Source organism: Pongo pygmaeus, chromosome 8 (genome assembly GCF_028885625.2).
Source record: "Pongo pygmaeus isolate AG05252 chromosome 8, NHGRI_mPonPyg2-v2.0_pri, whole genome shotgun sequence".
NCBI lineage: Eukaryota > Metazoa > Chordata > Mammalia > Primates > Hominidae > Pongo > Pongo pygmaeus.
In genome coordinates, this window is record NC_072381.2 from 36,223,148 (window position 1) to 36,238,081 (window position 14,934).

Below are 14,934 nucleotides of genomic sequence, written 5' to 3' on the forward strand. Positions count from 1 at the left end.
TTCACCATGTTGGCCAGGCTGGTCTTGAACTCCTGACCTGAAATGATCTGTCCACCTCGGCCTCCCAAAGTGCTGGGATTACAGGTATGTGCCACCGTGCCCAGCCTTCTTCTTCTTCTTTTTTTTTTTTTTTGAGACACACTGTCATTCTCTTGCCAAGGCTGAAGTGCAGTGGTGTGATCTCAGCTCACTGCAACTTCTGCCTTCCAGGTTCAAGCAATTCTCATGCCTCAGCCTCCCCAGTTGCTGGGATTACAGGCGCATGCTACCACACCTGGCTAATTTTTTTATTTTTGGTAGAGATGGGGCTTCACCATGTTGGCCAGGCTGGTCTTGAACTCCTGACCTCAATCGATCTGCCCACCTTGGCCTCCCAAAGTGTTGGGATTACAGGCGTGTGCCACTGCACCTGGCCTCAGATGTTTATTTCTTATCTGGGCTCTAATCCAATAACCAGTCCTCTAATTCTCCTTGCCTATTGAACATTTCCACCTGGTGGTCCTGCTGTTGCCCTGCCATTTTAGGGGCCTAGGCTCCCAAAAACTGAATCCATCACCTTGCACAAATAAAAAAGATGCTTCTTTATTTACCTATTTTGTCTTTGGGGATACCATGCATGTTACTGGATCTTTCATTGACTTTGTTCCCTCTATGCCATCTGTGTACCATACCCTACTTCACAGGCAGCCATGTACTCAGCTATAGCCCCACACAGTATAATAATAGTGCTAAGATGTTAAGGGTAGGAAGCCATGTGAATTTTTTTAATGAATAATAATGGAGTTTAACCTATTTTTTTATTATTATACTTTAAGTTCTAGGGTACATGTGCACAACGTGCAGGTTTGTTACATATGTATACATGTGCCATGTTGGTGTGCTGCACCCATTAACTCGTCACTTACATTAGGTATATCTCCTAATGCTATCCCTCCCCCCTCCCCCCACCCCACAACAGGCCCCAATGTGTGATGTTCCCCTTCCTGTGTCCAAGTGTTCCCATTGTTCAATTCCCACCTATGAGTGAGAACATGCAGTGTTTGGTTTTTGTCCTTGCGATAGTTTGCTGAGAATAATGGTTTCCAGCGTCATCCATGTCCCTACAAAGGACATGAACTCATCCTTTTTTATGGCTGCATAGTATTCCATGGTGTATATGTGCCACATTTTCTTAATCCAGTCTATCATTGTTGGACATTTGGGTTGGTTCCAAGTCTTTGCTATTGTGAATAGTGCCACAGTAAACATACGTGTGCATGTGTCTTTATAGCAGCATGATTTATAATCCTTTGGGTATATACCCAGTAATGGGATGGCTGGGTCAAATGGTATTTCTAGTTCTAGATCCTTGAGGAATCGCCACACTGTCTTCCACAATGGTTGAACGAGTTTACAGTCCCACCAACAGTGTAAAAGTGTTCCTATTTCTCCACCTCCTCTCCAGTACCTGTTGTTTCCTGACTTTTTAATGATCGCCATTCTAACTGGTTTGAGATGGTATCTCATTGTGGTTTAGATTTGCATTTCTCTGATGGCCAGTGATGATGAGCATTTTTTCATGTGTCTGTTGGCTGCATAAATGTCTTCTTTTGAGAAGTGTCTGTTCATATCCTTTGCCCACTTTTTGATGGGGTTGTTTGTTTTTTTTCTTGTAAATTTGTTTGAGTTCATTGTAGATTCTGGATATTAGCCCTTTGTCAGATGAGTAGATCGCAAAAATTTTTTCCCATTCTGTAGGTTGCCTGTTCATGCTGATGGTAGTTTCTTTTGATGTGCAGAAGCTCTTTAGTTTAATTAGATCCCATTTGTCAATTTTGGCTTTGTTGCCATTGCTTTTTGTATTTTAGACATGAAGTCCTTGCCCATGCCTATGTCCTGAATGGTATTGCCTAGGTTTTCTTCTAGGGTTTTTATGATTTTAGGTCTAACATGTAAGTCTTTAATCCGTCTTGAATTAATTTTTGTACAAGGTGTAAGGAAGAGATCCAGTTTCAGCTTTTTACATATGGCTAACCAGTTTTCCCAGCACCATTAATTAAATAGGAAATCCTTTCCCCATTTCTTGTTTTTGTCAGGTTTGTCAAAGATCAGATGGTTGTAGATGTGTGGTATTATTTCTGAGGGCTCTGTTCTGTTCCATTGGTCTATATCTTTGTTTTGGTACCAGTACCGTGCTGTTTTGGTTACTGTGGCCTTGTAGTATAGTTTGAAGTCAGGTAACGTGGTGCCTCCAGCTTTGTTCTTTTGGCTTAGGATTATCTTGGCAATGTGGGCTCTTTTTTGGTTCCATATGAACTTTAAAGTAGTTTTTTCCATTTCTGTGAAGAAAGTCATTGGTAGCCTGATGGGGATGGCATTGAATCTATAAATTACCTTGGGCAGTATGGCCATTTTCACGATATTGATTCTTCCTATTCATAAGCATGGAATGTTCTTCCATTTGCTTGTGTCCTCTTTTATTTTGTTGAGCAGTGGTTTGTAGTTCTCCTTGAAGAGGTCCTTCACATCCCTTGTAAGTTGGATTCCTAGATATTTTATTCTCTTTGAAGCAATTGTGAATGGGAGTTCACTCATGATTTGGCTGTTTGTTACTGGTGTATAGAATGCTTGTGATTTTTGCACATTGATTTTGTATCCTGAGACTTTGCTGAAGTTGCTTATCAGCTTAAGGAGATTTTGGGCTGAGACAATGGGGTTTTCTAAATATACAATCATGTCATCTGCAAACAGGGACAATATGACTTCCTCTTTTCCTAATTGAATACCCTTTATTTCTTTCTCCTGCCTGATTGCCCCGGCCAGAACTGCCAACACCGTTGAATAGGAGTGGTGAGAGAGGGCATCCCTGTCTTGTGCCAGTTTTCAAAGGGAATGCTTCCCATTTTTGCCCATTCAGTATGATATTGGCTGTGGGTTTGTCATAAATAGCTCTTATTATTTTGAGATACGTCTCATCAATACCTAATTTATTGAGAGTTTTTAGCATGAAGGGCTGTTGAATTTTGTCAAAGGCCTTTTCTGCATCTATTGAGATAATCATGTGGTTTTTGTCTTTGTTTTCTGTTTATATGCTGGATTACGTTTATTGATTTGCATATGTTGAACCAGCCTTGCATCCCAGGGATGAAGCCCATTTGATTATGGTGGAGAAGCTTTTTTTTTTTTTTGAGATGGAGTCTCGCTCTCTTGCCCAAGCTGGAGTGCAGTGGCATGATCTTCGCTCACTGCAAGCTCCACCTCCCGGGTTCACACCATTCTCCTGCCTCAGCCTCCCTAGTAGCTGAGACTACAGGTGCCCGCCGCCACACCCGGCTAATTTTTTTTGTATTTTTTAGTAGAAACGGGGTTTCACCATGTTAGCCAGGATGGTCTCGATCTCCTGAACTCGTGATCCGCCTGCCTCAGGCTCCGAAAGTGCTGGGATTACAGGCGTGAGCCACTGTGCCCGGCCAGATAAGCTTTTTGATGTGCTGCTGGATTCAGTTTGCCAGTATTTTACTGAGGATTTTTGCATCGATGTTCATCAGGGATATTGTTCTAAAATTCTCTTTTTTTGTTGTGTCTCTGCCAGGCTTTGGTATCAGGATGATGCTGGCCTCATAAGATGAGTTAGGGAGGATTCCCTGTTTTTCTGTTGATTGGAACAGTTTCAGAAGGAATGGTACCAGCTCCTCCTTGTACCTCTGGTAGAATTCGGCTGTGAATCCATCTGGTCCTGGACTTTTTTTGGTTGGTAGGCTATTAATTATTGCCTCAATTTCAGAGCCTGTTATTGGTCTATTCACGGATTCAACTTCTTCCTGATTTAGTCTTGGGAGGGTGTATGTGTCCAGGAATTTATCCATTTCTTCTAGATTTTCTAGTGTATTTACGTAGAGGTGTTTATAGTATTCTCTGATGGTAGTTTGTAATTCTGTGGGGTCAGTGGTGATATCCCCTTTATCGTGTTTTATTGCGTCTATGTGATTCTTCTCTCTTTTCTTCTTTATTGGAGTTTAACCTATTAACTCTACCAGTATAATTATAAGCTTGACGCTCTTATAAGTTTTGGCCAAACCAGTGAGAATGTAGAATGATAGTTCTCCAGATCTAAGGGTTTTCTTTTTTAAAAGGAGACATTTGAATTCTACCTCCAGATGCGTCATTTGTGCAGGTTCTCAGCCTTTATTTTAGCATTTTAATGAAAAAATTGTCTCATGAGCTTTTGGCCTGCCTAGACTTTGGACATATAGAAGTTTCCTTGTAGTTACAAAATCTGTATAACCCATCTCCAGAATTGTAAGGATATGGTTTATGTTAGTGGGTACAAGTTCTTTTTCTGCAGCAGGTATTCTTGACCAAGGCTTTTTTTTTTTTTTTTTTTTTTTTTTGTTAAGGCGGAGTCTTACTCTGTCATCCAGGCTGGAGTGCGGTGGCATGATCTCAGCTCACTGCAACCTCCACCTCCTGGGTTCAAGAAATTCTCATGCCTCAGCCTCCTGAGTAGCTGGGATTACAGGTGCGCACAACCACACCGGGCTAATTTTTGTATTTTTAGTAGAGAGGGGATTTCACCATATTGGCCAGGCTGGTCTTGAACTCCTGACCTCAGGTGATCCACCTGCCTCGGCCTCCTGAAGTGCTGGGATTACAGTCATGAGGACTTAGCCATTTTTGATAGAGCTATTGTTTAATTAAAATTCTGATAATTGTACTTGAAAGATGATTAAAGCAATATAAAGGATGATTTATGCCTATCAGATGCCCATGAGTCTTTGTTGAATTGTTTTTCTGTTCTCCAGAATAATCTGATTTCTTTAAAGCTGGGCATTTCCCCACAAAAAATGAATGTGGACACCACCTGCCATCTCAACCCACAGGTCTAGTTTGTGAGAATACTTGTAGGACCCCTGGGTTTCCTCCGCTATAGTTTCGAGTTCATTGTCTTCAGATACCTTATTCTATGTACTTGGAAAAAAGAGTAAAACATTGAGAGCCACTGGGATCTGACAAGCTTTGGGAGCTCCTTAATTATAAAAAGAAAATTATTTTGATTTGAGAAAATGTAATACCTTCAGAAATTTCCACCACCCAGCTAGCTATGTGACTGCATTTTTTAAAAAGGAAAGGAACAGAGAGGAAAATCAAGTCACTCTACCCTCCTTACTTACCTGTGGATTGTCCCTACACATGGTGGTGGGTGGGAGAAGTGGTGTTGGAGCACTGGGTCCTCCAGAGAGCTCAGTCTGGAATCTGGCAGTAAAGATCATGTCCCAATTTCCTGAGCTGATGGGATAGAAGCTGGTCAATAAAGTCTTCTCTTTGTGTTAATTTTTTTTCCTTTGTTTTCTTTTGTTTTATGTAGTTATAAAGCATAATTTCTATTTTGCCAATCTCTGACATATGGGCTCTCTGTCAGGGTTACTGGATATGTTTATTTTGTCTCTGCTGCTCTATTGGAGCTGAAATCTCAGCCTGTCTGAGCAGTTCTTTAAGCTGAAAGCCAGGGTGTAGGGTCTAGATTAGTGTGGAAAAGCTGTTTTCAAAGTGTGGTGTGCAGAACCCTGGGGGTGACTCTGAGACACTTTCATGAGGCTTGCTAGGTCAAAAGCATTTTTACAGTGATGCTAAGATGTTCTTTTTCTTTTTCTCTGTTTTGATATCCGCACTGATGGCGCAAAAACAGTGGTGGTGGGGAGTGATAAATTGTTGGGTGCCTTAACTCAAGTCAGTGACACAAACTGTGTTTTAGTATTAGCTGTATTTTTCACTGCCATCCACTTGCAGTTTTTTTTTTAAGTCAGTTTTACTTAAGAATATCTTTGATGAAGCAGTAGAAATTACCATTGCATGAAATCTCGACTCTGAGTACATGCTGTTTTGATATTCTGTGTCCTGAGTGGGACAGCTGCAGAAAGCCCCCCCACCGCTGCGTCCTGACGACCCATGGTGTTCTTGAGGAAAAGCACGTGTGTTATTTGAGTACCAAGATGAATTAGCTGCCTGTTTTTCCACAGAACATCATTTTCTTCAAAAGAATGACTAATTGCCAAATGATGGCTATTCAAACTTGAAGACATTTCCTCAAAAACAAATGAAGTGAGCTTGTCAGTTCAAGGGAAGCAACTCATGGTGTTTATTTTCACAAGCTTTTAAGCCAAAACTTTGAATTTTGGAAAATCTGCATCTGGCATTGTGAGCTTGACAATATTCATAGTTTTCTGATCAAACTAGTTATACTTTAATGAAATGTGATTTATAATACTGTGTCATGAAATGTGTCCACGTTTGGAAGATCTCCTGAACTCAGTGAGCCAGTATTTTCCAAATGAATACTTCAGGATGTTACAAAATCTTACGTGGGTAAAAGATTCATCCAAAGTACAAGACAGATCAATGGATTTTAATGTAACTGATACCGTCTCAGATTGTATGTTGCAATTAACCCTTAAGAGACAATCAATTGTCAAGTTTTGGTGTATCAATGAAGAATATCCATGATTTTCTACAGAAGCTATTATAATATTCCTCCCTTTTTCTAACACGAGTCTTTGTGAGGCCCAGATTTTCTTCACATACCAACTAAAGCAACATACTGCAACAGATTCAGTGTAGAAGTAGATATGAGAATCTGGCTGTCTTCAGTTAAACGTGACATTAAAATAATTTGTAAAAATGTAAAACAGTGCTACTCTTCTCAGTTTTTTGAAAATGTAATCATTTTTCATAAAATGTTATTTATGGTAGCACATATTTATTATTTTAAAATAAGTTACTATTTTTAAAATTTCTGTTTTAATTTCTAGTATGTTAAATATCAACAGATATAACCAGTGGTGTGCACAGCTGGCTTGTACCAGTGAAAACCAATTGTATAATCTTTATCCGGCTTTGTGTTCAATGTCATCCATTGGCAGCTTGAAATCAGCCATAGTAGGAGTATTTACATCACAGAAGTGAGCAAACGCTACAAATCAGTGTTCCTCCTTCTTAAGATCTAGTTAAGTGTTTACCAGACCTCTACTGAATATAAATCACAGAAACAAAAGCTCTTTGAGGTCATCAGTAATTTTTAAGAGTGTAAAGATGCCCTGAGACTAAAATATTTGAGAATTAGTTGTGAGGAGAAAGAGTAATCTTTTGAGAGTTAGTCACCATAGAGGTGGTTGCCTTTTTATAATTCATACAGAGTTGCCTTTTGTGCCAGAACCATTTGTAGAATAAATCCAATGTTTTAAAACTTGCAGTTGTTAAATCTACTGGTTCCATAATGGGATGATGTTTTTCTTTTCCCTGGAATCTAAACTGGATGATAATACTCTGGGGGTAGGTGAGCTGAATTTTCCCTGTGGGCTACATATTGGTTGCCTCTGTCCTGGTTTCACACTATCTGTCCAACTGTTATCTAGATTTAGATCAAGCCTTCACTCAAGCTCTGGCATCTACACAAAGCCCTCACTTACTGTTTGGGCCCATACTGATCTTTCTATTCTGTATTCCTGTGATATTCACGGCCTCTAAAATGGAGCAATTCTTTCTGTACTATTTGGTGTGCCATTGTTTCTTAGGTGCTAGTTTTATTAATTCTATTTTCTAATAGTGCACCTAGTACAGTGCTCAAAACCTAGGTTCTCTTACACGGATAAAACATGTTTTAACTTTTGGATTGCCAGAGAAGTTTGTTTTCCAAGGGAATGATGATGTAAATAAATCTTAGTTATTTGATATAAACCCAGTTTTTAATAATTCTTTTCAGATATTAATATAAGTTGGAAATCATTGGTGTTCCTCAAAGTGAAGTCACACACAAAGTCTTCCTTGAAAAAATTGTTTTAGATGCTGTGGTTCTACTACCACTCATGATAGACACTGGTGACTTATTTCCAAGGTCTTTGACTCTTGAGTAAGTCATAATGAATAGTGAATCTTAGTAAAATGAGGCAAAGTTTCTGCAATTATGCTAGCCTATAGGACAGAGTTGTTTACTAATTAGAAAACCTGGCAGGTTTTGAGTCCAGAGGAGTGGTTAGTATCATGTTTTTCTGGTGGGGATCTGTGTTGAAAGAACCAGAGAGGTAGTGAGGAGATGGCTGTTGTGCTGATCTCTGCCCAGAGTTAAGTGATAGTTCTGGCCTCTCTGGATGCTTTAGCTAGGGAGAGGAAAAGTGTCCAGAGGCCTCATCAGCCTTCAAGGCATGAGCTTTCTCTGGGTCAGAGACACCAGGGGCTTGAAGGGTCCTGGAATTTCTTCAGCCTATGCCTTTTTAGTTATTATGAGGGCATAACAGTGACTGTGATTTTTATCAGTCTAGAGACAAAGCATCAGCTCACATCCAGAGTAACACTAGAATATCATATGTCACACATTTAATAAAAATAATTCACTGGCCAGGTGCGGTGGCTCACGCCTGTAAATCCCAGCACTTTGGGAGGCCAAGGCGGGCAGATCACAAGGTCGGGAAATCGAGACCATCCTGGCTAACATGGTGAAACCCCGTCTCTGCTAAAAATACAAAAAATTAGCTGGGCGTGGTGGTGGGCACCTGTAGTCCCAGCTACTCAGGAGGCTGAGGCAGGATAATGGCTTGAACCTGGGAGGTGGAGCTTGCAGGGAGCCAAGATCACCCCACTGCACTCCAGCCTGGGTGACAGAGCGAGACTCCGTCTCAAAAAAAAAAAAAGAACCATATTTAAGTTCTATCTCCAATTTCTCTGAAGAAGTTAGAGAAGGTAGTTTATACTCTGGCCTAAGAAAGGCTTCACTGTTAGTAGGCGTGAGGTCGTAGTGAGGTAGTTTAACTGCTTTAGAACTTTGTGCTTGGAACATTCTTAGCCACCGAAGTATGGCACCAAAAGCGATAAGGAGCATGTGTTCCTTAATAAATGTCACATCAGAAAATGACTGTTCCAGGACAGTAACCACCTCCCGATGGTAAGTATCCTAGATGGTTTGTCATTTCTCAGCAGCAGGAAAAAGAGAAGTAGACCAGTCATATTAGTGAGTGGTATTACTTAAAAATAGCAAAAACAATAACAAAAAAGATCCAGCTTTAATCCTCAATGGTGATCATTTTGGCAGGTTTCTGTGGCTGGATCAGGCACCGGAAGAGGCTCCCCAGCTGTAACTCTAGTGCAGTTACCTTCGGGCCAAACTATACATGTCCAGGGAGTAATTCAGACACCACAGCCATCGGTTATTCAGTCACCACAAATACACACTGTTCAGGTTAGCTTCCTTCCTGAATGGTTTTGTCTTTGACTTTCTTGAGCCATTTTTTTCCTCTTTCACTAATTCATTTATCATTTTTCTTTATGAAGCGCTTATACGTAAATCTTTTTATTAGATATTTGGAGGAATCTCTTTTCCTTGCGTAAGGTGCTCTGTGTCCTGCTAGGTATGTAGGTTTCACTTCAGAGCTGCAGCTTTGTTGTCAGCTTTTCATTTTGGGACTGAGTAATTGCAGATGAGCAGTTCATGTCTTCTTCACATTGTTGTTCTGTGTTCAAACTCAGATTTATTTAGCAATGCTCCCCAAGGGTGCTGAAAATATTTTGAGGGTGCTTCAGAGAAGATGTCTGATAAACACAGTAATATAAAGATTATAGTGCTGATGCTGTTTTCTTTTTTTTTCTTCTTCTTTTTTTTTTTTTTTTTTGAAACGGAGTCTCGCTTTGTCGCCCAGGCTGGAGGGCAGTGGCGTGACCTTGGGCCACTGCAAGCTCCGCCTCCCGGGTTCACGCCATTCTCCTGCCTCAGCCTCCCGAGTAGCTGGGACTACAGGCGCCCGCCACCATGCGTGGCTAATTTTTTTTGTATTTCTAGTAGAGACGGGGTTTCACTGTGTTAGCCAGGATGGTCTCGATCTCCTGACCTCGTGATCCGCCCATCTTGGCTTCCCAAAGTGCTGGGATTACAGGCGTGAGCCACCACGCCCAGCCAGTGCTGATGCTGTTTTCATGAATAATCACCTTAGTAGGTAGATATAATTTATAATCACCTTAGTAGGTAGATATAAATTTATTTTAAATTCGGTATACATAATTCTTAGTAAGATGATATTATTAATGTATCCCTCTCGATTAAACCTTGGCTTTTGTAGATATGATTACTATTGTGGTTGTGATCCAGAGATGTATTTTACCCTTAACATTTGTCGAAGTTAAAACATTTTTTCCATCAATAGATGTAAATTATTAAGTATGCATTTTTTAAAGTATGCATCTTAATTACTGAATTTATTTTTGTTCCTTTTTAAGGTCAGTTATTATCCTTTAAATGCTGAAATTATTTGAACCTAATTGATGACAAAAAAAAAATCTGTGAGGAAAATGGAGACACGTATACATAGTGTAGTCCTTTTCCTGCGTGTTCAAGTAGTTTATCACAGTAGAATGATGAGAGTGGCGACACGATATCTGATGTGACAAATTCACATACATTAAAAGCTTGATTATCTTTGTGGCATAGGTATCTTCTCCTGTGTTGCCCAGAAGTGTAAGAATAATTCTCATCATTATCTTTTTTTCCTGTGATGGCCCCTGATTCCAAGAGTTCTAACTCTTTCTGACACTAATTATAAAACAAGAAAGTCTTTCCAACCTCTTCTTTGTTTTATGACTTTAATTGGGGTCCACATATTTCTGCTTAGTTTTAACCTGGCTGGTATTGGAAGAAAGTATTGTCTATTATTATTATTTATTATTTAATAAAGACAGAATTCTCAGTATGTTACCCAGGTTGTGTTGAGGCCCTGGCCTCAAGTGACCCTCTTGCCTCAGTCTTCCAAAGTGCTGGGATTACAGATGTGAGCCACAGCACCCGGCTGAACGATAGTATTCTCTTATATTCAGTAGACTTTGTTTGGATTTTGTTAAGTGAATGATTTAATTGTCCTTGTAGAAAGAGGTGCCAGTGGATCTTGTCCTAGAATACTTACGTGTTGGATCATGGTCAAGCCACTTAATCTCTCTGCATGAACTTTAATTTTCACCTTTCTAAAATAGGTAAATTAATAGCCTACTTCACCTAAGGGAGTTGTTATGATTCTATGACAGATGTGTGACAGCCCGGTGTAAAATGATAAATATTTAATATTTGGTGGTGATATATGATTATCTGAGGCAACAACATTTTTTTCAGTTAGTTCTGTTGATTGGGTGTGTGTGCTTATGTGTGGGGCGTTGATGAGCAAAAACAGAGTCATATGTGGAGGTGAATATACACCTCTGTGTACTTGGGGAAGTATATATTCTTGCTTGCATTGTTGATATTTTAATAAGCTCTTTTGATTTTGTCCAAATCAGTTTCCCATGTAATTACAATATGAAGTGAGTTTTGTAAATTCTGCTACCCTAGGCCCCCAAAGTATTAATAATTGACTGAATATATCAAAATCAGTCATGTTGTTGAAGAGATTCATTATTTTAGTTTTCTGACTTCTTTAATAATCATATCACTGTATTATTACTTGAAAAATGAAATCATGCTTAAAACTCTGATCTTTCTCTTAAGGAGAAATTCTTTATTTGGATCTTCAAGACCCACCGCCACCAAGCCCTAACTTACTCCTTGTAATAGAAATCCTGATTTTACCCAGGCTTGCTTACTGACTTGCTTATCTACTTAAATATTCTGTCTTGGGCCTATCTGATGGCTAATGTGAAGACCCAGCTCACACCAGCGCCAGCTGTGAGAGTGTGGGGAGAGCAGTGTGATCCGGGAGCTCTCTTCTGCGTTGGCCCCTCGCTGGCTCCCTCCTGGATCCGTAGGAGCAGGAGGAGGTTGAGGAGCTTAGGTCTTGGGTATTTTACATTTTGTTCTTTCCTGCAATGCCTCATTTGACATCCCAACCACTCTTTCCCTAGTATTTCTGTAGTATAGAGTACCCGTATCATTCCTTTCCACACACATTTGTTTTATAACTGAAATGTTTGCGTCTGCGCTTCCTTTCTTGAGCCAGACTCCTTTAGCGCAGATTCACTGTGTTCTATTGCTCAGTTGCTTCCACAGCTCCTCGCTCAGTGCTGCACATGCAGACTCTTAGCCTCAATTTTTTGAATGAGGGAAAAGAGCATATATTTTATGATACATTTCAGAAAATCTTGTATTATAGGTAGCAACAATTGCAGAGACAGATGAATCTGCAGAATCAGAAGGTGTAATTGATTCTCATAAACGTAGAGAAATCCTTTCACGAAGACCCTCTTATAGGTAAGTTAACCAAGTTCCCTAATGTAAAGATACTTTTTCCAAAATGGTAGAATAATTATACATCAAATCAATTCTTCCTTTATAGCTTTTCTGTTTTAAGACTCATTCATGTATCTTAGTGACTTACATTGTTAAATTGTATTTTAGGAAAATACTGAATGAACTGTCCTCTGATGTGCCTGGTGTTCCCAAGATTGAAGAAGAAAGATCAGAGGAAGAAGGAACACCACCTAGCATTGCTACCATGGCAGTACCAACTAGCATATATCAGACTAGCACGGGGCAATACAGTATGTATGCTGCAATTCGATATGATACAGTGCTAGCTTTAAGCCTTCTCTAGTTATATTGAAGCAACTCAGGTTTTGGCATTAAATTGTTCCATTTTAAAATGCATCACTAATACCTAAACTGTATCATAGAATGAAAGTATATGTTAAAAAGTGAGATATTTGTATTGACGGCTGTCATATAATTTTGAAAAGTAAGAATTTTGACTGCTGAATATAGAAGAAAATTTTGGGGTAAAAATAAAGGGAGAATTTTTCCTATTTACATGTTTATATTAATCTCTAGTAAAACATTGTTTTTGTTGTCTTTATGATGCATGCAAACATAAATGTCTGTATTTCATTCTTGTTGGCTTTTGTTACCCACAATTACATACTATACTTACTAATCTAAGAGTTTTCTAAAGTATGTTTTCAATGTTTCACTACTCTCTACTCTGTTAATTTGTGCTACAGTTTTTCCTAAAAGAGAATGGAAAAATGATTTAATTTTTTAAACTGTAGCAATTGGATAGATAATTTTATTTGAAATTTTACACACTGAAAGCTCTAAATAAACAGATACATTCACATTCAGTCTTGTGCATTTTAATGGACTGTTAATTCTGTGCTTTTTGCTCTGATTAAAGCACTAGTTTTTTTTCCCAAAAGAAGAATGTTTGATACGTAAAAAGCAAGCGCTAGAAGGAAAAGAAAAAGGAGGAGAAAGGATAGGGATATCACATATCCTAAGCTAGCCCGTTAGGTACTGGAATAATGTGATATTCCTGTCCTTTCTGAAGTATAAATTGTCCATGGAAATTGTCTAAATCAATTTCCCATGTAATTACAATATGAAGTAAAGTGAGTTTTGTAAACTCTGCTACCCTAGGCCCTCAAAGTAATTGACCGAATATATTGACAGCAGTCATGTTGTTGAAGAGATTCATGATTTTAGTTTTCTGACTTTAAAAAGAGCTACTTAGGTACTGGAATATATGTGATATTAAATAATGTGTTTATACAAATAAGGTATTAAGATTTTAGATATATTCTTTGTTTTTCCTTTAAAAAGTAGCAATACCAAGAAAAAAAAATCTCAAGTCTTAATTTAAGTCCTGGCTACTAAAACAAGCTATAATCTTTAATGTATGAGAAGACTTTATATAGTCATTATTTTTGTGGAGCTTTTTAGAGTTTTTCTTGTAGCAGTGGTAGATTTGCAGTAGTAAACTATTAAATACATTCTCTGTTGGTAATTGAGGGGAACTCCTACCATGATACCTAGCAGATCCGGGGTGTAGTGTATTCGCATGTTTGACATGGCACCCAGTAGACTTGTCCAAAGTCAGTGTTAGGAAAAGAAAACTCCCCACCATCTGTAAGAAATAGACCTTGAGGTTTACATTGTCACTTTTTTATTACTTCTCTCGTTTACATGCTCTTTTGTCTGGCACACTGGGAATCTCTGGTGGGTTTTAGAACTGTAAAACTGAATATGCCAGCTGATGAGCTTCTACAGCACAGCACGCAGGTTATGAGAATGCTGAGTGCCTCGTCCCTCTGTCCCCAGAGGGGCTGGGCAGGAGCTGCTGGCACCTCCTGGCTGGTCAGCCCTGGCCTTGAGCAGCTCCATCCGCTTACCCCAGTGGGCTGTACACATGTCATCATGTTCTGTTTGTTTAATGACAGGGAAAAGGTTGGAAGTGACTGCTGAAATGACACTAAGACTTCTCAAAGTGTTGGGAACCACTAAGATGCTGTCATCGTAACATTTCTCTGGCATATCCTAATGCTACTTAGGACTTCTGATAGAAGCAGTGATTCCTTTACAAGTTGATAGGGAAGCAGATGCTGTAGGGTTAACTTGTCTAGATTATTAGCTGAAAATTTGAAATTGTGAAAATGTATGGGGTTGAAGCTGGAGAGGATGTGGGGAAGGAACCATCTTTGTGCCATTTGCAAACTCAATGATCAGAGCAAGAACCTTTTTAAATTCACATCTCAGGTTTTAGTCTTTGAAGTGGGAATAATACTAAATTGCCAAACTCTGGGGTTCCTGTGAAGACAAAGGAGATAACGGGTAAAAGTAGGGGGAAAAAGACATGCTACTATTGGCATGAAACAGAGAAATTAAGTTAGGTGTACCATTGTCTCATACATGTTCATTGAACTTTCCCTCCAGCCAGCCCCAGTAGCTTCATTCCCTGTGTCCTTCGTGCCAGCTCACAGCAGGGGGCTGGCCTTAAACCTCACTCTGTGTGTCTGTGGGGGGGATGAGAGGAGCGGAGTCAGGAATTTTGGTTGAGAACTAGAAAACTGCATCTTTAGAAATTAGATCTTAGGCCAGGTGTTGTGATGGCTCCCACCTGTAATCCCACCACTTTGGGAGGTCTAGGCATGAGGGTTGCTTGAGGCCAGGACTTTGAGACCAGTCTGGGTAATAGAGTGAGACCCTGTCTCTACAAAAGAATT

At 39.5% G+C, this 14,934-nt stretch overlaps 1 protein-coding gene across 43 annotated transcripts in view; it reads left to right on the top strand.

Moving 5' to 3' along the window:
• The window catches only part of CREM (cAMP responsive element modulator), an 89,641-nt gene that overhangs the window by 43,904 nt on the left and 30,803 nt on the right, over window positions 1–14,934 (top strand). For 20 of the 43 annotated variants that reach the window (XM_054435187.2, XM_054435184.2, XM_054435186.2 and 17 more), the window contains 2 exons: window positions 12,093–12,190; window positions 12,338–12,480. The exons of 3 other annotated variants lie outside the window; for them this stretch is intronic. In XM_054435187.2, the coding sequence (XP_054291162.1) occupies window positions 12,093–12,190; window positions 12,338–12,480 (241 nt within the window). Of the gene's footprint in view, window positions 1–8,704; window positions 8,912–9,058; window positions 9,206–12,092; window positions 12,191–12,337; window positions 12,481–14,934 lie in introns of those variants that run through there. 20 more of the 43 variants (XM_054435174.2, XM_054435172.2, XM_054435175.2 and 17 more) reach the window with 8 other exon arrangements.